We start from the raw sequence: 27,614 nt of genomic DNA on the forward strand, positions 1-27,614 counted from the left end.
AAATTAGGGACACTGTTGCTCCTGGGGTATCGGCGAGGATCATTCGCAACCGTCTCCATGAAGCTGGGCTACGGTCCCGCACACCGTTACGCCGTCTTCCGCTCACGCCCCAACATCGTGCAGCCCGCCTCCAGTGGTGTCGCGACAGGCGTGAATGGAGGGACGAATGGAGACGTGTCGTCTTCAGCGATGAGAGTCGCTTCTGCCTTGGTGCCAATGATGGTCGTATGCGTGTTTGGCGCCGTGCAGGTGAGCGCCACAATCAGGACTGCATACGACCGAGGCACACAGGGCCAACACCCGGCATCATGGTGTGGGGAGCGATCTCCTACACTGGCCGTACACCTCTGGTGATCGTCGAGGGGACACTGAATAGTGCACGGTACATCCAAACCGTCATCGAACCCATCGTTCTACCATTCCTAGACCGGCAAGGGAACTTGCTGTTCCAACAGGACAATGCACGTCCGCATGTATCCTGTGCCACCCAACATGCTCTAGATGGTGTAAGTCAACTACCCTGGCCAGCAAGATCTCCGGATCTGTCCCCCATTGAGCATGTTTGGGACTGGATGAAGCGTCGTCTCACGCGGTCTGCACGTCCAGCACGAACGCTGGTTCAACTAAGGCGCCAGGTGGAAATGGCATGGCAAGCCGTTCCACAGGACTACATCCAGCATCTCTACGATCGTCTCCATGGGAGAATAGCAGCCTGCATTGCTGCGAAAGGTGGATATACACTGTACTAGTGCCGACATTGTGCATGCTCTGTTGCCTGCTTCTATGTGCCTGAGGTTCTGTCAGTGTGATCATGTGATGTATCTGACCCCAGGAATGTGTCAATAAAGTTTCCCCTTCCTGGGATAATGAATTCACGGTGTTCTTATTTCAATTTCCAGGAGTGTATTTGAATATCATCTTGGTTAATCTAACATCCTGCATTCAATATAGATATCCAAAAAAAATGGCAATCTTCTTTATCTCACACCTTCTGGTATGGTTTTTTTTTTTTTTCTCCAATCAGTTCCATCATTACTATGTAATTTCCATTCTTCCATAGTTTTTCATGGGTCTAATATTTTCCTTATGAGTTCCCTTTCTAGTATTTGTGACTTATCTAAATTATAGTTTAATGCTACACATTCATTTGCATATAGCCATTCTGGCTTCACTACTTTTTTTATGTTTTATTTTTGCATTTTTTGTTGTAAAAGTCTTTTAGTTATCCAGCAAGCCCTTCCCATTTGACATATCCTTTCTTCTACAGCAACTTTTTCCAAACCATTTTCTTGCATTATGTCCCAAAAGTATTTAAATTTTTTAGCCTTTTCAATTTGGCCAATACATGATTCATCTGCTTTACAGCAGGTATCACATTTTCAGAAAGTATAGCAGAACCATAAAATCATTTGTAAACATGAGGCAGTTTATTCTGTCATTTTTGTTTCTTCTTTCCAATCTTATTGCCATAATCTTATAGTGATTGAGTTTTTCAAACCAAATTCTCACAGCTTTTTCTAGAACACAATTAAAAAGATTGGCAATGGGCCATCATCTTGAATCATCTTGCCACACACATTTCTTTGTTTTGGTGGGCTGAAATACTACAACCACAAATTTCACTTCACATACGTCGTGTCACAAATTAATTTGCTTATTTAGACTTTACATCAAATTCTCAGATATTTTATCTATAACCTGTCAATCAGTGGAACCAAAGGCCATACTGAAATCAACAAACATTATTACAATATCTTGTGAATTCAGTAATCTGTGGCAAATGACTGATTTCAGGTTAAATATTTGTTCAGAATAAGATATGCCCTTTGTAAAACCATCTAGATGGTAATCTAAATGATGGTGCGGTGTTGTTTTTACTCAGTTTAGTGAAATCTTGGGAAATGTTTTATACACCACTGGTAGCAAAGAAATATCTCTGACATTGTTAATGTCTTGTTTATTGCATTTATTATGTAGTGTATGTATCAAAGCTACCTTCCACACCCCTGGGATTTTTTCTGTTTTACAATCTGCATCGAAGATTAATTTTAGCTTTTCTTTTAACTATTATTGGTAGAGACCATTTCAGAAGTTCTGTTGTAACGGATTCTTCTCAAATAGTTTTATTGTTTTTAAGGGTTTTAATTACTCCTTGAGGCTATGCAAAGTATTTGGTGATCAGCATTTGCTCTCCTTTGTGCCAAAATTTCTTTCATTCTCTTCCTGTTGTCTCTCTCTTTCATACCATGATGTTCCAGTTTTCATCTTTGGTTTTTCCTCTTGGGCTGGGCACTTTGCCATTCGTAAATTTTGGACCTGAAGATAAAGATATTGCAGTTTTGGACATCTGATGCAATTCCTGCCAATTTTCCATCTTTCTTGATCCAGACTTATCCATTTCCTCATGTGCATTTTGGCTTTAATCCTGCTGTCAAATAATTTGACTGTTTATTTTGCACTTCTGCCTGGGTTTATTCCTTTAATTTGTCCATTGAACGTTAACCTCTATTTTCTAATGTCACTTTGAATATTTGTATATTGTTTGATTTCTTGTTTGCCCCTGAGTTAGTTTTGTTCTTCTACAAGTTTTGGACCCAAAATTTTTCTTATGACTTTGTGTTCCTTTCCTCAATGTTTTCATTCTCTGTTTTCCTTTACAAAATTATAATTTCTCATTTAGAGAGGCATTTTGGTTTAATTACATACTGTATTTAATGTCTTAGTTTTGTGTGGTTGGAGAGGCATTCCTTGTGGTAGATACTTTGAGCAAGTCCATAATCAGTTTCCATCTTTCGGGATCTAATTTTATTTGCTTTTGTTTTACTTTCATTTTCCCATGTGGTTTTATCAAGATATTTAAATTGTGGAACTCCTTTATTTTGCCATATTTTGTCTCCATGAATTTTGGTGCTTGTTGCAGGCCATCTACATCTACATCTACATGACTACTCTGCAATTCATATTTAAGTGCTTGGCAGAGGGTTCATCGAACCACAATCATACTATCTCTCTACTATTCCACTCCCGAACAGCGAGCGGGAAAAACGAACACCTAAACCTTTCTGTTCGAGCTCTGATTTCTCTTATTTTATTTTGATGATCATTCCTACCTATGTAGGTTGGGCTCAACAAAATATTTTCGCATTCGGAAGAGAAAGTTGGTGACTGAAATTTCGTAAGAAGGTCTCGCCACGACGAAAAACGTCTATGCTGTAATGACTTCCATCCCAATTCGCTTACCATATCTGCCACACTCTCTCCCCTATAACGCGATAATACAAAACAAGCTGCCCTTTTTTGCACCCTTTCGATGTCCTCCGTCAATCCCACCTGGTAAGGATCCCACACCGCGCAGCAATATTCTAACAGAGGACGAACGAGTGTAGTGTAAGCTGTCTCTTTAGTGGACTTGTTGCATCTGCTAAGTGTCCTGCCAATGAAACGCAACCTTTGGCTCGCCTTCCCGACAATATTATCTATGTGGTCCTTCCAACTGAAGTTGTTCGTAATTTTAACACCCAGGTACTTAGTTGAATTGACAGCCTTGAGAATTCTACTATTTATCGAGTAATCGAATTCCAACGGATTTCTTTTGGAACTCATGTGGATCATCTCACACTTTTCGTTATTTAGCGTCAACTGCCACCTGACACACCATACAGCAATCTTTTCTAAATCGCTTTGCAGCTGATACTGGTCTTCGGATGACCTTACTAGACGGTAAATTACAGCATCATCTGCGAACAGTCTAAGAGAACTGCTCAGATTGTCACCCAGGTCATTTATATAGATCAGGAACAGTAGAGGTCCCAGGACGCTTCCCTGGGGAACACCTGATATCACTTCAGTTTTACTCGATGATTTGCCGTCTATTACTACGAACTGCGACCTTCCTGACAGGAAATCACGAATCCAGTCGCACAACTGAGACGATACCCCATAGCTCCGCAGCTTGATTAGAAGTCGCTTGTGAGGAACGGTGTCAAAAGCTTTCCGGAAATCTAGAAATACGGAATCAACTTGAGATCCCCTGTCGATAGCGGCCATTACTTCGTGCGAATAAAGAGCTAGCTGCGTTGCACAAGAGCGATGTTTTCTGAAGCCATGCTGATTACGTGTCAATAGATCGTTCCCTTCGAGGTGGTTCATAATGTTTGAATACAGTATATGCTCCAAAACCCTACTGCAAACCGACGTCAATGATATAGGTCTGTAGTTAAATGGATTACTCCTACTACCCTTCTTAAACACTGGTGCGACCTGCGCAATTTTCCAATCTGTAGGTACAGATCTATCGGTGAGCGAGCGGTTGTATATGAGTGCTAAGTAGGGAGCTATAGTATCAGCGTAATCTGAAAGGAACCTAATCGGTATACAATCTGGACCTGAAGACTTGCACGTATTAAGCGATTTGAGTTGCTTCGCAACCCCTAAGGTATCTACTTCTAAGAAACTCATGCTAGCAGATGTTCGTGTATCAAGTTCTGGAATATTCCATTCGTCTTCCCTGGTGAAGGAATTTCGGAAAACTGCGTTCAATAACTACGCTTTAGCGGCACAGTCGTCGATAACAGTACCATCGGCACTGCGCAGCGAAGGTATTGACTGCGTCTTGCCGCTTGTGTATTTTACATACGACCAGAATTTCTTCGGATTTTCTACCAAATTTCGAGACAATGTTTCGTAGTGGAACCTATTAAAGGCATCTCGCATCGAAGTATGTGCCAAATTTCGCGCGTCTGTAAATTTTAGCCCATCTTCGGGATTTCGCGTTCTTCTGAACTTCGCATGCTTTTTCTGTTGCCTCTGCAACAGCGTTCGGACCTTTTTTGTGTACCAGGGGGGATCCGTTCCATCTCTTACCAATTTATGAGGTATGAATCTCTCAATTGCTGCTGCTACTATATCTTTGAATTTGAGCCACATCTCGTCTACATTCGCATAGTCAGTTCGGAAGGAATGGAAATTGTCTTTTAGGAAGGCTTCTAGTGGCACTTTATCCGCTTTTTTAAATAAAATTATTTTGCGTTTGTTTCTGATGGGTTTGGAAGAAATGGTATTGAGCCTAGCTACAATGACCTTGTGATCACTAGCATTTGCAGACAGTTTAGCAATCTTAACATGTGGCATTTCATCAGCACATAATTAGAGTGAATTCGTGAAAGAAACTGCAGAAAAAGTTGATCTGCTGACATCTTTTGAAAAGAAGGAATAGGAGGGGTGGAGAGGATCTTTCTTATTTCAGGGTAGTTGAAACCCTGGAGCAGAATATGACTGAACTGCTCTAGTCCAGGTCGATACTAAGCCAGAGGGAGGTTGCTCCTAGTAGCTACTCAGTGGGAATGGAAAAGAAGGTTGGTGACTGGGAAGATGAGGTGTCAGAGAGGGGGAGAGTAATTTTGTCAGGGCCATTTGTCCTATCACATAGCAATCAGTCATACATCAGTATAAAGTGGGTGGTCTACACAGCATAGCTGCAGGGGCCACTCCAGCAGACAATAGCCAGGAGGTTTTGCATGCCTGGTGGGCCAGCAGGAGGCAGCACGATCACCACAGGAGATCGCTGGCCCTGCAGACCTCTGGCCTCCACGGGGTCACATGGCTGCAGCTAAACCCAGCTGTGCCCTAGTGCCTGCACAGAATTTAGGCCTGTGTCTGAGCTGTGCAATGGCAGTACATGTCTAATGGGCCCTCTGGGCCAGGTTCTGATTGCAGTAGCAGTTCATCTAACAGAATCTCCCCAAAGGAACCATCACCATCTTCAACATAGTATTCTAGCCAGAAAACTACTCTGAGTGGAGCAGACTTTGCCGTCACCAGGCTTCATTGACATGTGGCCTCTGCACTTGGCACATTTGTAGACTTTGGTATTGGCAATTGGAGTGTTTTATTAACTTTTTCATTCCAAAGAGAACTCCAAAATTAACTTTGATATCTGTTGGGGTCATCAGTCCAAAAACAGTTACTGCCCAGTCAAGTGCAACTTCAACATACCGTCAATGTAAAAACTTATTCTATGGAGGTCTGAGTTCATGAGTTTACTAATAAACTACTTCTGCATAGTTTACCTGGGCTGTGTACTTATTGTGCCTCCAGTGGTGCAGTACATACCAATTGGTGACCAGGTGTTTTTCTTGAATTCAGTTTTTCATGAGTTAACATGTCCCAAGTAGATGACGTTTTGTTTTGTGCAACTTCCAAGTTTCAAGTCAACTGACATTTATTTTCCATTCCAGCATGGCTAAGCCAACAGACATTGCCTCCCAAGTGTTACTATTTCTCCATAATATTCAACAAAGTCAAGAACTGCTGCTAGAGAGGATGGCTGCAATTACCATGATGCCATCAGAAATCTCCAGTTACCTGCCAAACATTGATTCTCTGGTGAAAAGATTCCGAATGGCACTACAACCATTCCAAACATTTGACAAAAAGGTCGAGCTGTGGGTAAACTACATTTTTTTAGCTTGAAGAACATTTTCTGGTGAATAGTATCCCACGTGATGTTCTGCAGCACACTTTTTGTTTTTGTTCTGTGCAGACCCCAAAGTGTACCACTTATTGCAGCAGCTCAACTCTGCAATTGAGTCACATGTCCTACCATATGAATGACTGAAGTCAATGCTTACTAGATTACTTTGACCTCCAAGTGCACATAGTGGCTGCCTGTCCGAAGTTTTTCAGCTGCCATAAACTCAGTGGACAATCAAAAGCAAGTGGACAGCAAGATTATAGGGTCTAGCTAGAGATGGGTATTTTCAGTAGGCAAAGCCCAGCAGAAACAATCGTACACAGCATCCTTATTTCAGGATATTATCCTTGTCTACTCATCCGATGAAGTACTCTCTGTATTTGTTGGTGTTATTCTGAATTTCAGTCTTATGAATGTCACACTGAACCAGTACAGTATTGTTGGCTTAGTATCGCATTAATACATCTTGTAGATATTAAGAAAATTGGTAGTTTAGAGTGTGTTAATACACATGATGTTATTGCTTATCATACCTTTCATGCTGGAGAAGTTTACAATAAAGATATGGGTACATCATATTATACCTTTAGCATGCCTACCGTGTTGATAACACATAATGAAAAATTAATGCTGATGAATCTGTTTATGTTTGGTGTTAAGGTGATGAGTGTTGTTGTAACATACCTGTCATTGGTGATATGACTTTGTATTATAATGAATAAAGTTCACTCTTTATAATTAATCATTCTTCTCATTTGGCTCCACACAGAGCAATTGTGTACTCATTGTGACCCAGCTTTGGATATCATAAGGTTGCCTCTTATCTCAAAACTGCCGCAGTCACAGCGTGTTGCTAGTAAGGCCACAGCACTTCGTTGGGATAAGTATTCTATGGACTTAGAATATCTCCTTAAGCTTGAGACCCCTCACTTGATAAGTGCCTTCCTATCAGTACGGTTTCTGAACAATCCATTAGTTCCTCCGCAGCATTGCAGGACCCCGTGCTCAGGTATTTGTTAAATGCCAGACTCGCTAGGAGCAGCCCCATTCTCGGCCTCCACACTGGCCCAAGATGCTCATCACAGGCAGACACTGCAGGCAGGTGATGCCCTCAACAGCTGCCCTGCTGCACAATTGTTTCGTGACCCACTGGTGTCAACAGTGCTATTGTCACATAGGGTAAATGCTTGGTCTTGGAAAAATAGAGCACAAGATGTAAATTTGTCAGTCATTTTTCAAAATGAATGTGGCTGTATTCACCTCTACCCTTCGGAATCCAAATAGATTTCCCTCCTGATGTACTACATGTCCAGGTCATCCTCCCTATGTATGATAATACTCTAAATGTTGACAGTGGTTGTCAATGGTGTTCAGTGGTTTTCCAAATTGATACAGGCTCATCAATGACACTGTCAATTGGGACACATAATTGCTGCCTAGGCTCTTCTTCACTCTAGGAGTTCTCCAAACAACTCAAGAGCTACAACAGTGACCCCATCATGGTCAGGGGCCAATTTAATGGGAAAATCAAGTACCAGGTAGCCTCAATCACAGCAAGCCTTCCTGTGGTTGATGCAGTGAGGGCTACAAACATTTGAGGGTTAGACCTTTTCAACATCCTGAAGTTGGAAGTCCACAATTCTACTAACAGTATCCAAATGTTCGTAGTCAGGTTATACCTACGGGGTGTTTGCACCAAATACGAACCAGGTTTTTCATGGCACTCTACTGGCGTCACAAGATTTAACCACAAGTCATGTTCTTCCCCTTGGTTACACACCATTTCTTTAAAGCACGCATTGTTTCTTTTGCAATCAGGAATAAGCTTCAGAGAAAGCTCCAATGCCTGGAACATGAAGGTACCTTGGCCCAACTCACCAACAGTCAGTAGGCCCCTTCCAATGTTATCATATAAAAACCAGATGGTTCGCTGAAGATTTGCGGAAACTTCAAAACCGCGATTAACGTCCAGTTCTTCATTGATGTCTACTCTATACGTAAAGTAGAAGACACCATGGCATGTCTTGCCAGCAGCAATATTTCAAAAAAATTGATTTGCATGGCACATATCTTTGACTCCCACTAGGTGAGGCATCAAAAAACACCTTGGTCATCAACACCCCATTTGGATTTTTCTGGTATAATGAGCTCCTCTTTGGCATTGCCAGGGGACTGGCTATCTTTCAACACTACTTACAGCATCTTACACATGAGGTGGACGGCTGACTACTCAGACGACATTATTGTTGCAGGTAAAGATCTCAAAATTTAGCCGCCAACTTCCACTACTTATTTGGCATGCTCCAAGGAGCAAATTTCTAGTGTAACAAGGAACATATTCTGTGTTTTTATGCCACAAGCAGAATGTTTTGGACATGCTCAGTGTATTGGGCATATGGTCCATGCCACTCTATATTCAGACCATCCACAAACTCCCTACTCCCAAATAAACTAAACAACTATAATCTACACTTGGGCAACTAAACTATGATAAAAAATTAATTCCTCATGTGGTGGCCATCACTAAACCACTCCATCAACTACTGCAGAATATGGTGATTAAAATTCTTGGATCATTGCTAAAAACTAACAACAATAATAAACTAAAACCAACGTTTTGGAGCACAACATGAGAAGCAGGCAAAGAAGAGAAGTTTCCACGGGTACACTTACCATATGTAAAAGGCGTCAGTGAACGGCTAGGCAACGTCCTCCGCCAACGAGGTTTCAAACTGATTTTTCGAAGCAATCATAGGATCCACGAAATGATAGGGTCCACCAAGGATGTAGTCAACATTCTTAACACTGCAGGTGTTGACAAACTACAGTGTCAGTGCGGAGCTGCCTACGTAGGAGAAACAGCGAGACCTGTCAGCTTACGAGTAGCAGAACACGAACGCTATGTATGATTACAACAACATAGCAAAGCGGTGTTAGTGGAACACCATCTTGACTGTGAACAACCTATCACGTTCCAGGGGGCCCAAGTACTGGCGAAAGAATCGTGGATGCGAGAACAAAACATAAGGGAGGTGATCGAAATTATTAAACAGCCTGACAACATCAACAGAGAAGATGGCTACAAACTCCTGGCATCCTGGCTGCTGGCCATCCCAGTCCAACGAGCCGTGAGTGGTCGCGGGGCAGAAGCTACTCGGGACACGGACGTATCTGCACAAACAGCTGTAGAGCAACTGTCAGTCCACTTCCGTGCACACCAGGAGGAAAACTTGCCAACCAGAAGCCGAACGCTGATTGGCGGACAGCTACTAATCGTTGACGACATGGACATCCACGAATAGCCTCTTTCTTTCCATCTTCCCTTACGTCATGGCTAGCCAATCATATTAGAGGGCCAATTAAAAGTTTTACAACAATGACGTCAGACTTCGATAGTCTGTAATAAATAGAAGCACCTATCCCCATGCAAAACCAGTCATGTCCTGAGGAAGGGCATTGCAATTTGGCTGAAACGTCGGTTTTAGTTTATTATTGTTGTTAGTTTTTAGCAATGAAGCAGCATAATACTCAGAAGAATTTTAATCAAAATGACACTGGCCGCAGAAGCCTACTTTCTTATACTGCAGAATATGCCAAGTAGAACTGGACTCTCAAATGCGAAAAGGCTTTCCAGGATCTCAAACAAATTATTCTTCACTCAACATGTCTCTCAGCCTGTCACCCTTTCTAGCACTTAATTGTGGCAGCACATGAGATCAGACTATGGCTTGAAGGCAGTCCAGTCCCATGAGGCTGATGGGCTGGTACATCCTGGTTGTCTGCAAGACACTGGTTCAAATGCAACATTATAACAGTCAAATAGAAAAGGAAGTGGTGGCTAACACCTTTGCCCTGAAGAAATTCCATGATTACATGTAAAGCACACATTTTACTCTATTAACACATCACAAACCTCTTGTTCCACTTTTCAAGGTCAACTCCAACTTTCCAGTCATAATGCATGTCTTCTCCAGTGATAAGTATTTTACCTGTTGGGTTACACCTACAACATATAGTATAGGTCCACAGTGCAACACGCCAACAATGATATACTTGGGCAACAGTTGGTGTTAGACTCAGTGCCAGAGGTCTGTCTCCACACAGATAACAAAACAGACGAAGCAGTGGCTAACTTCCCCTTGGTTTTGGCAGCCGTTGCCTGTCTTTGGATGACCCAGTCACCTGGGAAGTAATTTGATTAATGGACCATTGTTGGCCAGGAGGCTGCAAACAACTAGATCAAGTAGAATTGCAAGACTACTGTTATTGTCAAAATGAATTATTAGCTCTCAATGGCATTCTACTGCTTAAGGGGAACAATGGTCACAACTGAGTGGTGATTCCACAAGTCCTCAGATAACACATCCTGATGCTCTTCCATGTAGGTAACTGGGGAACAGTCCTGATCAAAATAAATGGCTCACCATCACATGTACTGAAGAGGTATTGACAATGATATTGCTAAAATAGTTGCAGCACACACCACCTGTCAGAATAAACAGGCAGCTCAAATTCGGCGAGATTTTCCTTGGACGGATGCATCATCACCTTGGTCTCGCCTCCACTTATGATTTAATGGACCCTTTCTTGGAAGGGCAGTGGTTTCCCATATAAGTTTCAAATGTCTTCAACATCCTCGGTGAAAACAATTCGAGCACTGGTTCACATTTTTTCCATTGAGGGGCTCCCAGTAACCAGAGTAACAGACTGTGGCCCCTAGTTTACACCCACTGAAATTGGCACTTTTTGTTCACAAATTGGCATTGCCTAGGTGCATACTGTAATCCTTCCATCCAGTGTCCAACTGTCTTGCAGAGAGGTTTGCCAGCACGTTCAAGATACAAGATGCTGCACCACAACCATGTGGTGGATGAGGCACTCACATTGTTCTTAATCCACTATTGGTAATCCTCCCAAGATAGATCTGGTCTTGTCAAAAAATTGCATGGCAGGTTGCATTGACTGCAAGCCTAAAATATTCATCCAACTGTCCTTCAGGCACCTTTCCGGCAAATGACGTCTGGGTGCTCATCTCTTCGAAGACTGCCAACACTGGGTGCCAGCAGCTGCGACACATCTTATAGCTCAGAATATAACCGAGATGCAACTCCAAGATGGCCACAAACACATCATCTAGGTGCACCCTCACAATGGAGCAATCCCCTCAACTGGAAATCTTCACAGTTTTTTGTTCCCGAGTTGGGCACCTGAATACCCAGGATCATCGACAGCAAACTCAAGACACCACCACAAAAGACTGCATGGTTTCCAGTCACCGACAAGGTCAACCTCACACAACATGTCAAAAGCAACCCTCCGGGTTCACTGATGATGCAGATCACTGGCCGGGTGACCATTGCTTCCTGGGATTTCACAGTGTGCCACACCCTCTTGTCCATCAGAAGGGGGTGGGACCAAAAGGGATGCAATGTTGGGGATGTTAGCCCTCCCATGTAGTAAGCAGTCACACATCAGCATCAAGCAGGAGGTCCTCATGGCAAAGCAGCAAGGGCCACTCCAGCAGATGACAGCCAGAAGAGTTCGCAGGCCTGCTGTGCCAGCAGACTGCAGTGTGATTGCCAAGAGAGGCCACTGGCCTCATGGACTTACAGGGTGTTTAAAAAATGACCGGTATATTTGAAACGGCAATAAAAACTAAACGAGCAGCGATAGAAATACACCGTTTGTTGCAATATGCTTGGGACAACAGTACATTTTCAGGCGGACAAACTTTCGAAATTACAGTAGTTACAATCTTCAACAACAGATGGCGCTGCAAGTGATGTGAAAGATATAGAAGACAACGCAGTCTGTGGGTGAGCCATTCTGTACGTCGTCTTTCTGCTGTAAGCGTGTGCTGTTCACAACGTGCAAGTGTGCTGTGGACAACATGGTTTATTCCTTAGAACAGAGGATTTTTCTGATGTTGGAATTCCACCGCTTAGAACACAGTGTTGTTGCAACAAGACGAAGTTTTCAACGGAGGTTTAATGTAACCAAAGGACCGAAAAGCGATACAATAAAGGATCTGTTTGAAAAATTTCAACGGACTGGGAATGTGACGGATGAACGTGCTGGAAAGGTAGGGCAACCGCGTACGGCAACCACAGAGGGCAATGCGCAGCTAGTGCAGCAGGTGATCCAACAGCGGCCTCGGGTTTCCGTTCGCTGTGTTGCAGCTGCGGTCCAAATGACGCCAACGTCCACGTATCGTCTCATGTGCCAGAGTTTACACCTCTATCCATACAAAATTCAAACGCGGCAACCCCTCAGCGCCGCTACCATTGCTGCACGAGAGACATTCGCTAACGATACAGTGCACAGGATTGATGACGGCGATATGCACGTGGGCAGCATTTGGTTTAATGACGAAGTTTATTTTTACCTGGACGGCTTCGTCAATAAACAGAACTGGCGCATATGGGGAACCGAAAAGCTCCATGTTGCAGTCCCATCGTCCCTCCATCCTCAAAAAGTACTGGTCTGGGCCGCCATTTCTTCCAAAGGAATCATTGGCCCATTTCTCAGATCCGAAACGATTACTGCATCATGCTATCTGGACATTCGTCGTGAATTTGTGGCGGTACAAACTGCCTTAGATGACACTGTGAACACCTCGTGGTTTATTCAAGATGGTGCCCGGCCACATCGCACGGCCGACGTCTTTAATTTCCTGAATGAATATTTCAATGATCGTGAGATTGCTTTGGGCTATCCGAAACATACAGGAGGCGGCGTGGATTGGCCTCCCTATTCACCAGACAAGAACCCCTGTGACTTCTTTCTGTGGGGACACTTGAAAGACCAGGTGTACCGCCAGAATCCAGAAACAATTGAACAGCTGAAGCAGTACATCTCATCTGCATGTGAAGCCATTCCGCCAGACACGTTGTCAAAGGTTTCGGGTAATTTCATTCAGAGACTACGCCATATTATTGCTACGCATGGTGGATATGTGGAAAATATCGTACTATAGAGTTTCCCAGACCGCAGCGCCATCTGTTGTTGACAATTGTAACTACTGTAATTTCGAAAGTTTGTCTGCCTGAAAATGTACTGTTGTCCCAAGCATATTGCAACAAACGGTGTATTTCTATCGCTGCTCGTTTAGTTTGTATTGCCATTTCAAATATACCGGTCATTTTTGAAACACCCTGTACTTACCTCCAAGGGTCACATGGCAGCAAACACACCTGGCTGTCACGTCACACTTTCACGGTATTTAGGCCAGCACCCAGGCTTTGCTACACCATTTCATTCCTAACGAGCTCTCTGGGCCAGAAAGCGACCGCAGTAGCGGTTCATCAATCTGTGTCTCACTGAGGAGCCATCAGGATGTTCAACACTGTATTCCAAGCAGCAATGTCCTTTGCCAAAATGTGGCCTCCACACCAGGAATGTGTGGACTTTGGTATTGGCTGCCACAGTGCTCCATATCATGAACTTTATCATCGCTAAGTGAACTCCCAAATTAACTTTGAGATTTCTTGGGGCCGTCAGCCCAACAAACAGTTACCGTGTCATTTGAGTGCAACTCTTGACTTAACCACATACTGTCAATGTAAAAATTTACTCCACGGAGAGATGAGTTCATGAGTTTACTAATAAACTTGTCCTGCATTGTTTAGCTGAGCCATGTTTTTACTGCACCTCCAGTGGTGTGGGACATATCACTTTGCATGCTTTCAGAGAGTCTGCTCATCGCAGATGCAACAATCACAGTTGGTTGGTTGGTTTGGGGAAGGAGACCAGACAGCGTGGTCATCGGTCTCATCGGATTAGGGAAGGAAGTTGGCCGTGCCCTTTCAGAGGAACCATCCCAGCATTTGCCTGGAGTGATTTAGGGAAATCACGGAAAACCTAAATCAGGATGGCCGGACGAATGATCACAGTTGATTAGGCTGGGGAGGGAGTTCTTGGTGAGTAATAGGTGTCAGCTGCTGAGCTGGAGGTATTGTTGGTGATTGGTAGGCATGGTGTGGATGGAGGTATTGATGAAGCCACTCATGTGGAAATCTAGGAATGTGCATGCCTTGGTTGGAGAACAAGGCAACCATATAGGGGATAAGGTGTTGATGCTCTGGAGGAATTTGGATAGGGTATCCTCACCTTTGGTCCTGATCATGAAGATGTCATCAGAGTCTGAACCAGCTGAATGGTATGGAATTCTGGATGCCCAAAAAAGATGGCCCATAAACAGATGGCACATGATGTTGCCATGGGGGTGCCTATTGCTCTACCATGGACTTGTTTCTAGATGGCACCTCTAAAGGAGAGGCAACTTGGGTTAGGATACAATTGGTCATGGTGACCAAGAAGGGGGTTGTAGGTCTGGAGTCAGTGGGGCATTGGAAAAGGTGATGTTCAGTAGTTGCATGGGGATGTTGGTGTAGAGAGAAGTGGCATCAACAGTGATGAGCAGGGTGTGGGTGTTAAAGAAACAGGTACTGTGGTGAGTCCGTAGAGGAAATGTTAGTTTCTTTTATAGAGGATACTGATAGGTCACAGGTGATAGGCTGACAGTGTTCGTCCAAGGCAGAGAATCCCTCACTGGGGGTGCAGTAACCAGCCACAATGGTCCTGGGTGGTTAGCTTTAGGAAGCATGTAGAAGATAAGTGTGTAGGGATAGGTGAGGGTCAGGAGAAAAAGAGACAGACATAGGGAACAGGTTTTGGAATGGATCTTCAATTTTGAGGAGATCTTGCTGATTCTGTTGGATTTGTGGAATGGGGTCACTGAGGCAAGACTTGTGGAGGGCCTTGTCTGACAGCTGCTGGAGTCCACCCACCAGGTAATCCTTTCTATTTATAATAATGGTGGTGAAGCATTCATCAGCAAGTAGGATTACATAGTCAGGGTCGAATTTTTGGTGGTGTATTCTTTATGCATATATGAGGTTATTATGTGTGTTGAGGGATTTGGAGAATGATAGTGAGGCAATGTTCGATGTTAGGAAATACTGGAAAGTTACCAGGGAGCAATTCGGGAAGGGGGGAGTTGTCACAGTTAGATGGAGAAGAAAACTGAGTTGGGAGGGTTCAATATTGGTTCTGGATTGAGTCTGACTGGCAGAGCTGTGGTAAAAGGGAGTTTTCAGTGAAGTTTACTGACAGGGTTGGGAAGAGACAAAAGGTAATGCCTGATACTTAAGTGGGATTGAGGCTTCTGGAGGGCTGGTTCCTGACTGTGTTGTGGGTTTGTTTAGGCTCTGGGTTCTGTATGCTGATGGGAGGAAGATTCTGAGGGTTTGGGAAATATAGTATGTCAGCAAGACAGGTTTTGACAGCTAGAGGAGATGTGGGGGAGGTTTGATGGTGGCTCTTGCAGTGGTATTCCAGGATGGGAGTATGAGGTGAATAGAAGGGACAGCTTTTTGAGATGGTGTTTTTTTTTTTTTTTTCCTCTCTAGTTCTTGGAGGGCAAGTGTTTCAACCTGGGAGATCGGATGTAGGAATTAGGAATTGCAAATGATGATGATATTGTGGATGGAGGAGAGGTTATGCAAGGAGGCATGGGCCTGATTTATATGGGCTTCCATGACTAAGTTGGTGAGGGCTGTAGTGTGATGGAATTTGAACAGGCATATGTTACTATGGAAAGACAGGTTGCAGCTGGCCTGGGACAGGGGAAACTTTTCTGTATTGGCAAGACAGAAGGAGCAAGGATAAGTAGTTCAGGTAAAAGAAATGTGAAAATATTTAGAAAAGCACACAAAATTCAATAGAAATCAGATAAAATGAAAAAAAGATGGAAGCAGGAAGTACATTGACAAATGACATTGGGTAAATGGATTGGGTTTGGGCAGAATGATGCATGCTGGAATAAGGGAAGAAGGGGAGGGACTGTTAAATATAAAATGCATGCAGTGTACATAGAATCAGGAAAACACATGAAAATGCATGTGGTTGGCGGGAGCTGGTGGGATAAATTTGAAGTTTCAGGAATAATTATGATGGCAACACAGGGTGCTGCACATAGGGTCCATGCGGGCGTGTAGCCATGTGTTATGTGTGGACAAGACCATTGATACAGGGTGGCCCTGAACTCAGAGTGTCACACGATGGGTCACTACCCATTCTACAGGTGGAAGTCGTCTGCAGCTCAGAAGGCAACAATGAAATGTAGGAAAGTAGAGAAGAAAAAGGACAGACACTGAATGACATATACGATAGTGAACAGTAACAAAGGGGAACACCATTGGATTGTGGGATGGAAGAGGAACCACTAGACAGTATCAAAAAATAGAAAATATGGGATCAGATAACAACAAGGCTTTGAGTGGATGCATTGAATAAAGACTGCTAGATATTAATTAGCTAATTACTACTGTCATGTCCAGTCATGAGGCTTAGCTGCAACTGAATCTGAGGAGAACAGTGATCTCAGCTGAGGTCGGTATTGGGGGTACAGAAGGGACTTACGATGAGAAGGGATAGCAGGGTAATGGTGGGAGAAGATGCTAGTACTGCCTGTAGGAGTGAGCAGATACTTTCACAAAAATTTATACATAACTGCTTAGTACTGACAAGCCGCTATCTACACAGCAAGTGTAAGTTACAAATTAGAATTGTAAATGGTTATTTTTTTCTTGTTTAGTGCCATTAGAGACCACATCATGTAACTGTAAGGTATTTCTGGAAGCCTTTTTTGCAGTCTGAAAGCACTGCATTCTTTCTCCAGCAGTCTGCCTTCTCTCTTCCACATCCAGGCACTGTTCAGCTTCTGCTCATAGTAGAAACTCTTATTAAAGTTATAGTTGAGTCATCTTTACCTTACGCAATTATAAATGTCTTCTTGATTCAGTCCAATGCTCTCTAGACCTCTCTTTATTTCCTTGAACTATTTATCAGAGACTTCAGGTCTGTTGTTCAGTACATTAAAATTGCTTTGTTAGTTGGGTTGCATCTAACAGAAGTCTGTAGGTCTCCCGTAGTCATTTCCTTGTTAACTGCGTCAGCCATTTGTTGTTGCTTAACAGCTCTTCTCTGCCTTGTAGTCTAAACTGTTCATCTATTATCTTAGAACCCAAAATTTTCCAAAGAATCTTGTGTTCAAACTTCTTCACTTCTCTCACTCCAGTCTTCTGCTTTATTATGTTCTATTCACTTGTGTATAGACATTTGGTTTGAATCACTGTGTCATAGTGCCCAAGTGTAGCTTTTATTGAGATTGTCTTTGTCTTACCTAGAACATGGATCCTATGAAAAGCAGTGGCCATTCTCTCTCTCCTGCTGTCATTAGCTTCTTTCTTGCTAGTTTTAATCTGTACTGTTTCACAAAGGGATCTAAAACTGCCCACTTTATCTATTTTACATTAGTTTGTTTTTAGGTGCTGATGCACTTTTTGGACGTAGATGACATACTTAGTTCTCTCGGAAAATTTGGGGGCCAGCTTTTTGTGTGTGCTCCTTCAGAATGTTTATCAGTTCCACAGCTGTCTCTGTTCCTTGACAGGATCGCCAGGTCATTGGCAAATGCACTGTTCTGTTCTCAATTCCAGTTAATTTCTTTACTCATTCTTGGGTGACCTTCCCTAACAAACAACCGAAGAGAACTGGGTACAGTTCATCCCCCCCCCCCTTCCCCCCTAGATTGTCTTGGCACATTTAAACATAGTTGAGCTTACTTTGTTAGTGTACTACAGAGGTAGTAATATGACTTGAAGGTGGTTGCTGTGGCAACAAAAACCAGAAATAAATCAATAGTACAATGTGTGAAAATCGCTATGAGCAGAGACGTACAAAATTGACTCAGAGAAACATCTTATACCTCATAGTAACAAACAGATCCTAAATTTTCAAATCAGTTAACATAGAGAAAAATCATCAGTAAACAGAAGGTTGCAATAGCATTAGTGACTATGGGTGTTACAACAAACATCAGGAAAGATAGGAAAATATATTTGCTCAGCAAGAGTAACAGGATACAAATTGCAGAGTAACTGAGCAGTCAACATCAAAGTCTCGCCGGAGGGCGAAAAGCACTGTCCAGTACATCTTAAACAAGTAGGTTGCAAGCAAGTTTTAAGAGATGGGAAAGACACATTGTGGTTCAATAGTCAGGTTAGAAGGTTTCTATGAAAGCAAAGAGAACTTCATTACAAATGTAAGCCAAGTCTAAATTTAAATGCCATACTAAAGCTGAATACAAGCAGAGCAATGTAAGAATCATTCAATGAAACTGAGAGCAAAATTTTGCCAACTGATCTGACTAAAAAACATAAGTAATTTTTGTTGATTGTGGAAAGTCAGCAACTGGATCAATATCATCTATTCAGTTACTCAGTGATCGTACTGGCACTGAAATGAAAGATGAGAGAGAGAAAAGTCCAAAATAATGAATTTAGCTTTGATGTAGATCATAATAAGGTTCCTTCTTTATTGGACTAACACCCGAATCGCTCTATAGCACAAAAAGACATCTGGACCAGATGAGATATTCTGAGATCCTGCAAAGATTATCAAAGAACTTGCTACCGTTCTAGCAGTAGTTTATTGCAGGTCACTGGGCAACAAAGGGGGCAACAAAGGCCGCACAGCAGCTGGAAGAAAGCCCATTTCCCAGAAAGGTCATAGGACAGGTGGGGAACAGTTTACATTAATGTATTATGACACTTTTGAAGAACATAAATTACCTCTATAAAAACAGAGCTCTCACAAAATTCAGGTTGCTTTTTTTGTCCACAAGACCCAAAGAGCCATAGACAACAGCACCCTCATGAAGGTCACATTTCATTTCAGAAAGGCATCCAATACAGTTCCACACTGGTGTTTGGTGAACAAAATATGAGCTTACTGAATACTGGGTCAATCTGAGACTGTATTCAAGACTTCCTTGAAGAGAGAACTTAATTTGTCATTCTTAATGGAACAAAATCGAGAAATGCAAAGTAATTTCATGAATACCCACGACATTTACTATTTAAAATATATATACCTGATATAGTCTATAACATTGGAAGCTCTATGGGGCTGTTTGCAGATCACGCAGATGCCTGTAAGAAGTTAGCAACAACAGAAGAGTGCAGTTAATTGCAGGAAGATCTGCAGAAAATCGACAGTTTGTATAGAGGTTGGTAGTTGACCCCAAACACAAATATCTGACAGATACCTAATGCTCATCAGCGTGGAGCCATTACCAGGTTGGGTTAATAAAGATGATTACAGAGGATACAATGAAGAGTAGCATATTTCATCATGGGATCGTTCAATCAGTGCGAGAACCTTACAACCCTAGTGTCAAACACTGCAGGAGAGGTGTTTTGCATCACAGAGAAGTTTACTATTGAAATTTCAAGAGAGTATATTCCAAGAACTTCGTCCCACATACCTTATTTACCCAATTATGAGTTTTTTTTTCCAAATTTGTCACTTGAAAAGTACACGGTCATCTTCCACTCCCAGATTAAACTGCTGTTGGCTAGGTTAATGTTTTTACATCGTTTAGCGGATTAGTATAGGGGTCATCTTACATTTACAGATGAAGCTTTGGCTATTGAGGTTTCATACAAATTCATATTGAATAATCCCAAAGGGTAGGGCTGGGCAAACAATACTTGTGTTCAAATAGGCTTGAGATTTCCCAAAATGCTGCAGCACTCGACACAGTATCGACCTTGCTCGAATATTCAAGGGATAAGTGGGAAACTTAGAACTGGCCACTATAACTGTCTAATGCTCTGCTTAAAAACTGACAGTTTTGCTAACTTTAATTTGTTGTATCTGGACAGGTTTAGAATAAATGTTCCCGTACATGTACAAATACTACATATACACGTTCCTGCTGCTTTTTAAGTAAAGATAACATTCATAAGCGAAAATCTTGTCCTTCATAAACCTCTACTTTGTTCTTCCAAGTCAATATTTTATTTGTTTATGAGAAACTGTAACGATTTACCAAGTGGGTTGCACATGGAAATTTGGTCACTGTTCACACACTAGAATATCATGAAAAAAGATACCAGGCTTTAATCAGTATTAGAACATGATGATGACACATGAATTGAGGAATAAAATTAGTCCAGAATTAAATGTTTTACAAATCAAATAAATCACATTAAACTGACTACAACTGTTATTGCAAAATAAATTACAGTGGAAAGAACGAGTGTGGAGATATTATCAACAGACATCACTACATCACACTATGAGCGAAAGTTCAAGAACTGGACAGAATCATAACTGCGATCTTTTCTTTATGTGTTGGTTACTGTTGTTACATACAGTCTGTACCCTGGAAGACACTGTTGTCTATGTTTCACTGTTGCTCAAGCACAGCACTACGGAACATTGAACAGGTAACAGTGCCAACAGCTGGGCTGAGAAATATGGTGAGTACGGGGAGAGAAGTGTTGAGTAGGCAACAAATTTCATTGTGCAACCAACCATGAGAATATATACTGTGTACTCCAGCTTTTTATGAACATCTACCATGTTTAAACTGCCGTTTGCCTGAATCCATTTCCAGTCGGAATGAAATCAACTTTAAAATTGGACAAATACTCAACAACAGCACAAATTTATGCGTGAGATGCTAAAATTCTAGACTGGGGCCAGTGACGTACTTATGTGTTTAGTGCAGAAATGTTGTCGACGTTCACCATGAGGTATGAGGTGAATGAAAGAGGGTGTGTCAGCTGCTGGTTCTAAACAGCCGATGAGAGAGCAGTGCACATACAATATGTTTGCAAACAAGAGACGCTGTAACATTCTCACATCAATAGAGAAGTGAAATATCCACCGTGTGTTCAGAAAAATCTATGTCCTCATGACCCACCACAACCACAAAAACAATAACGTATTTGGAAGAAACAGCCAGATAATTGTGACAACAAACTATCAAGTTAGAATGGTAGCAATGATGATTACAAATAGTGATACCACAAAAAAGGCAATAAAGACAAAGATTAATGCAAACAATTTCTTTTTGTTTGTTTTATTTCTGGTGGTATTATCAAAATGTAGACAAACAATAAATGGCATGAGTTTAGAATTTTTTAAGGACACACCTTACATCAATCAAACCTTGTGATTTTGATGAGTCAGAATATGTTAAAAAATAAATTTTTCTCAAGGCACATCTAAAAAAATGGTGTTGTCTGATATTCAGGGTCCTCTTATACTTGGGCAAATACAGTAGGTCTCACAAAATTGCAATGAGGAAATTAAGATGTTTACCGACAATCATTCTTCCCATACACCATTCGCAAATGGAATGGGGTATACAGAAGTGATAATTGTATCAGAGAGACCCTCCACCACACACCATAGGATGGCTTGCAAGCAATAGCTGTGATGTTATGAATATGTGATTCTATTGGTGAATAAACATTTTGAAAAACTTAATATCCCAGCAGTGTGCAAGAGTAATTTTAAACTTATCACAAGAGAAAAGAATTGCTAATTATAGAATGGTACTGATAATTTGTGCATGGTTGGAAAAAGAATAAAGAGGGGGGAAAAAGTGAAATAAATGCCTTTGGAATGGAAATACTGACATCATAGAGCAAAATGACATGCACACCATCCTCATTCTGCCAGCACAGACAAGAAACTGGAGCATGTGAATGACCTGATTTAGGGTACACAATAGGATTTGTGGTTGGTATATTGCATGCTTCCCCAAACAAAACACGTAGAGGTGTTGAAAAGCATATAGAATTAACATGTTGTTACCGGGTACTGTGTTTGTTGACAATATATCACACACTTTTCCAAAGACAAGCCTTCTGTCTCTGCCCTACAATGAGGAGCTGCATTAATCTGGTTGGCACTTGTTCAGCTCTGTGGAGTACCAGATGTCAGATGAGTGATAGGGTAAAAACAGAGTTTATTGCATGCTCTTATGACTTCAACAGACCACTACAGAAATATTTCCAAAATTCCAGAATCTGTGGTTCAAATGCTTTAAACAGTGGGAAAGCTTTCCATGACATATTATGTTCCTGCTATCTCAATTTCTAGTCTTAAAAAAGTGTACCAGATCATCACTTTCAGAGTGAACTCTGTTAATTTAAATCTCAAGTTTCATCATTCAAGTTTAATTTCATATTCAAACATTTATTAGACAAATTGCAATTACCATTTCCTGGATGTGGATCAGCATGAACAAAACCAGTGTGAAATATTTGTTCAGCAAATGCTCTGAAAAGCTTTTCATCAACATCAGAAAGAGAAAAGCCATAATTCCGCAGTCCTTGTACATCATTCACTTTAGTAGCATGCACGAATTCCGTAGTGAGTACCCTCTGGGGAAAGAAATAATGTTCCATTATTACATGAAAATAATTGACCCAACAGAAATACTGTGCACGTTGGAACTGGCCTTAAAAGCAACAGTAACAACTTAATCAACTATTCTCTCCTGGTACTTATAATACAAATAAAGATAAATATGAACAATATTAATTAACTGCGATTAAACACAAATTGTGAAAACAAGACTGTGCCCATAATGAGACTCTCAGCTAGGTATTACAACTTATTTCTCAAGAGGAACCTTTATTTTAGATTAATAAAGACAAAACATAAGAGTACAGTAAGTGAAATAAAAAAAGATACCAAGAATTCTAGAGTAGCAAATAACAAACAGTAACGCCGCATTCGGAGGCTACATATATAACAACATCTGCCTGCTCCTTAAACATATACAAAATTTTAAGATAGTTTCTACATGGAAACACACTTTCGATGTCAGACAGTTCCATTTAAGCCCAGTTTACATCAGTGGGAATGTAAGCAAATGAGCATCAGTGAACAAGAATTCTCTCTGGTGTACCGGTATGAAATGAGCGTTAAGATACAAATGTGTCCACAGGGAACATTTGTTGTGAATGAGCCTTAATTTTTTTTTGTTTGGTTGGTATGACATCTGTCAAAGATATTTAGTATACATCAAGCCATGGAACAAACAACATCATATGTGTCCATCATGTTAACAATGTCAAATTTTGTACCAGAAAGTGATGATTTGTGGAAAGCATTAATTTTTTGTTTTCATTTGAAAAAAAGTGCTGCAGAATCACACTGAATGCTTGTCAAGGCATATTATGATCATGCTCTGTCAGAAGCAACATGGTTTCAATGGTTCAGAAATAATGATTTTGATGTAAGAAATGAAGAACGTGGAAGACCACCAAAAAAGTTCAAAGACGCCAAATTGCAAGCAATATTGGATGAAGATGCAAATGGCAGCAATACTAAATGTCGCACAACAAACAATTTCTGACCGTTTGAAAGCTATGGGAAACATCCAAAAGTGTGGAAAATGGGTGCCACATGAATTGAATGACAGACAGATGGAAAACCGAAAAACCATTTGTCAAATTTTGCTTCAAAGACATGAAATAAAGTCAATTTTGCATCGAATTGTCACTGGCGATGAAAAATGGATTTATTTTAAGAATCCTAAATGGCAAAAGTAATGGGTTAATCCGGGACAACCATCAACATCGACTGCAAAACCAGATCGATTCAGCAAGAAGACAATGCTCTGTGTTACGTGGGATCAGAAAGGTGTGGTGTATCATGAGCTTCTAAAACCCAGTGAAACTGTGAATACTAATCACTACAGACAACAAATGATCAATTTGAACTATGCATTGATCGAAAAAAGACCAGAATGGGCCAGAAGACATGGCAAAGTAATTTTTTTACACGACAATGCACCTGCACACAAAGCACAACTGGTTCAGGTTACCATCAAAAGACTTGGCTGAGAGACGCTACCCCACCTGCCGTATTCACCAGACTTGGCCCCCTCCGACTACCATTTGTTTTCATCAATGGGACACGCATTGGCTGAAGAACACTTCGATTCCTACGAAAAAGACGAAAATTGGGTGTCTGATTGGTTTGCTTCAAAAGACGAACATTTCTATTGGTGTGTTGTCCACGAATTGCCAGAAAGGTGGTCAAAATGTACAGAAAGCAATGGTCAGTACTTTGAATAAAATGTTTTTACTTTTCATTTCAAAATTAGTGTTTATGTTTGATTTGAATTTGCATATGCTCGCACATGTACTGCTGGTTGTCGCTCTTTTTAGCAAACCATCAAAGCACTTTGGCTCTAGCAGTACAAGGAGCACTTCTCTGCATTTTGTATGTTAACTACTCTTGCTGTTGACACTAACTGGCTGCACAAAGTAGTGGTCAGAAGAGAATGTAATGCTGCAGACAGGAGAATATTGCTATGATACGTACTTGTGGGATCCAAGCAATCCACAGCACAAAATGTCAAACAAAATGAAACATAATCGGTAGAAAATAGTCTGGCTCTCGAAGGTCAATCTGGGCACATGAGAGTGACACTTCCTTTAGATGTTTCAATCAGGTGGGAACAGAGTGAATAAACACAAGCTTTGTATTTCTTTTTACTGAGAAGGAACACCTCCATAAATTTCCTTGAATGTAAATAAATATGAATATGTATGTGTTACGTTGATTAAAATTAAAAAGATACGAAAGACCTGCTCATTCTCAATGCTTATGTTCATGGTACTTGTAGTTACATCACTGAGGTATCACAGTTATTTTAGAGGTTTTTAATGTAATAACCAAATAAGTAAAAATCTTTTTCCCATGATCACCTGTCTCCCCTGCCCTCTAACGAACTATACAAGGTGTCCCACAAATGTTGTGACAAACTTCGAGAGGTTGTAGAGGGTGCCTTGAGGAAAGAAAAAAATCGAGGATAGGAATCATGTCTGGAAATGCCACCCAATGATGCTACAGAACACTGAAATTATAGATGCTGACACTTGTCACTATGCCATCCCTTTGGTGGCAAATATGACTTTGTACGCTGACGGACTGTAGGTGAAATGTCTCACAATATTGTCTGTTATACAGTAGTCACGACTTACTGCCATGATTACCAGTGAAGAATATGGAGCTAGCTGCCGCATAGATAAAACCTTGTATCCTACAAGTATGATGCTCTGTTGCCCCGCTGGATTGCAGTTTTAGACATAGATTTCCATCTGCAGTTTATTTTTCTCCTATACACTAAAAAACATTAGGGATTTTTCTGTAGTCTAGAAGAAAAATAAACTGCAGATGGATACCCACCAAGGCAGCAGAGCATTGTATCCATAGAAGACAAGGCCTTTCTATGCATCAGTCAGCTCTATCTTCTCCACTAGCAATCATGACAAATCAGCTGTGAAAGCTAGGTAACAAACAATATTGTGAGATGTGACACCTACAGTCATCAAAGTGCAAAGTCACGTTTGCTGTTGAAGGGGTGACCTAGTGGCAGGTGCTGGCACCTATAACTTTGACACTCTGCAGCACTGCTGTATCACATTTCTGGACATGTGTTCCTATCCACGATTCGTTCCTCAAGACACTCTCTATAACCCCTCAAATTTTCTTGCAGCATTTCTGGGACATCCTGTACAGTGTAATTTTATCAAACATCTTGTAGAAAGTTGTATGTATATTCCACATTTCATTAGCCAAACCTTACTGACATTATTTACCTTACATGTACTTTAATACAATCCATTAAGTGCTTTGCATCTGTCACTGCAGGCATCAGGGACTATCTCAGGTATAACAGCTATTGAAAGGCCTCCAGTTGCTAACAACCACAATGTAAATGGTAGACTATATTCAGATTATGTTGCTTGCTAATAATCAGTGTTCTTATTTTAAATTTCCCCCTCAACTGTAATGATAAGCCAGCTAAAAGTTTCACTCACATCAGGGCAAAGCTCTGGAAAAATGCTATGGAAGACTGGGGCTGCAATTCTATGTTAGGTGCACTACAGAAACAAGTTTCATGCTTGCCTACAAATTCGGATTCCTACACTCTTCTTCTCCTATGTCATTTTTATTGCTTTCCAAAAAGCAGCAAGTGCACCATGTAATATAATCCTATCTGAAAATCACAGTTTTGCATAAAGGATATGTTACATGAAATGAAACCCATGTGGTGATTATTAGTGCAAAAATAATAATAATTCCACTCTATACTCACTCTCTCATGTTCTTGTCTGTTCCATCCATTGTGAATGTTTGTTTACAGGTACAAGCGAATGGTGGTGAACACTGATGAATTGTTTTTGCAAATGCTAGTTTGCTCTTGTCAACTTCCATTCAGTCCAGTATAAATAATGCTTAAGAAAACTACAATTTTCTTAAATAATGTAAGCTCATCACACTAAAAATTAACATGAATTAGGCTGACCAGACATACCAGTTCTGCCAGGAGAGTCTTGGCTTTACACATAAATGTTCTGGTGTCTCCCCCCCCCCCCCCCTCAAAAAAAAAAAAAAATATCCATTTGAGACACACAAGTGTAATATTTCTTATTTTATTAAATTTTTGTTAAAAATAAGTTTCATAGAAGAACATTACAGAAATACATATTTCCACAATACTCCCTAAAGGCCTTCTGTATTTGGTTTAAATTATGTTGTGCCTAAAGAAACGGTAGGAGTTGCTGAAAAAAAGCAGTTATTACCCATCACCCCCCCCCCCTCCCCCCTCTAACTTGCTCATCTTCCACTTTACAGCCCTCAAGACGAGTAAAACCAAAACCACATGAGGTATAATGGACTATCACTTACACCATTTGTCCTAATGGGACTGCAACCATATGGAAGTTAATGCCGGCTGATATGGCCGAGCGGTTCTAAGCGCTTCAGTCTGGAACCGTGGGACCACTACGGTCGCAGGTTCGAATCCTGTCTCAGGCATGGATATGTGTGATGTCCTTAGGTTAGTTAGGTTTAAGTAGTTCTAAGTTCTAGGAGACTGATGACCTCAGATGTTAAGTCCCATAGTGCTCAGAGCCCTTTTTTCTTTCTTTCTTTCTTCCTTCTTCTTTTTTTTTTTTTTTTTTTTTTTTTTTTAGAAGGGCAGTCCATTCTTCGCGGAGTGCTGTACTGAGGAGAGGTATTGATGTCTGTCAGTGAAGCCTGGTATGAAGTCGGTGTCCCAAAACATCCCAAAGGTGTTCTATTCAGGTCAGGGCTCTGAGCAGGCCAGTCCATTACAGGGATGTTATTGTCATGTAACCACTCCACCACAGGACGAGCGTTATGGATAGGTGCTTGATCATGTTGAAATATGCAATCGTCATCCCCAAATTGCTCTTCAACAGTGGGAAGCAAGAAGGTGCTTAACAATAAATTT

At 41.3% G+C, this 27,614-nt stretch overlaps 1 protein-coding gene across 1 annotated transcript in view; it reads right to left on the minus strand.

Annotated features, from left to right (window-relative positions):
- The window catches only part of LOC126267138 (uncharacterized aarF domain-containing protein kinase 5-like), a 156,113-nt gene that overhangs the window by 49,337 nt on the left and 79,162 nt on the right, over window positions 1-27,614 (minus strand). The window contains exon 7 of the mRNA XM_049972062.1: window positions 22,554-22,719. Within this exon, the coding sequence (XP_049828019.1) occupies window positions 22,554-22,719 (166 nt within the window). The remainder of the gene's footprint in view (window positions 1-22,553; window positions 22,720-27,614) is intronic.

Source organism: Schistocerca gregaria, chromosome 4 (genome assembly GCF_023897955.1).
Source record: "Schistocerca gregaria isolate iqSchGreg1 chromosome 4, iqSchGreg1.2, whole genome shotgun sequence".
NCBI lineage: Eukaryota > Metazoa > Arthropoda > Insecta > Orthoptera > Acrididae > Schistocerca > Schistocerca gregaria.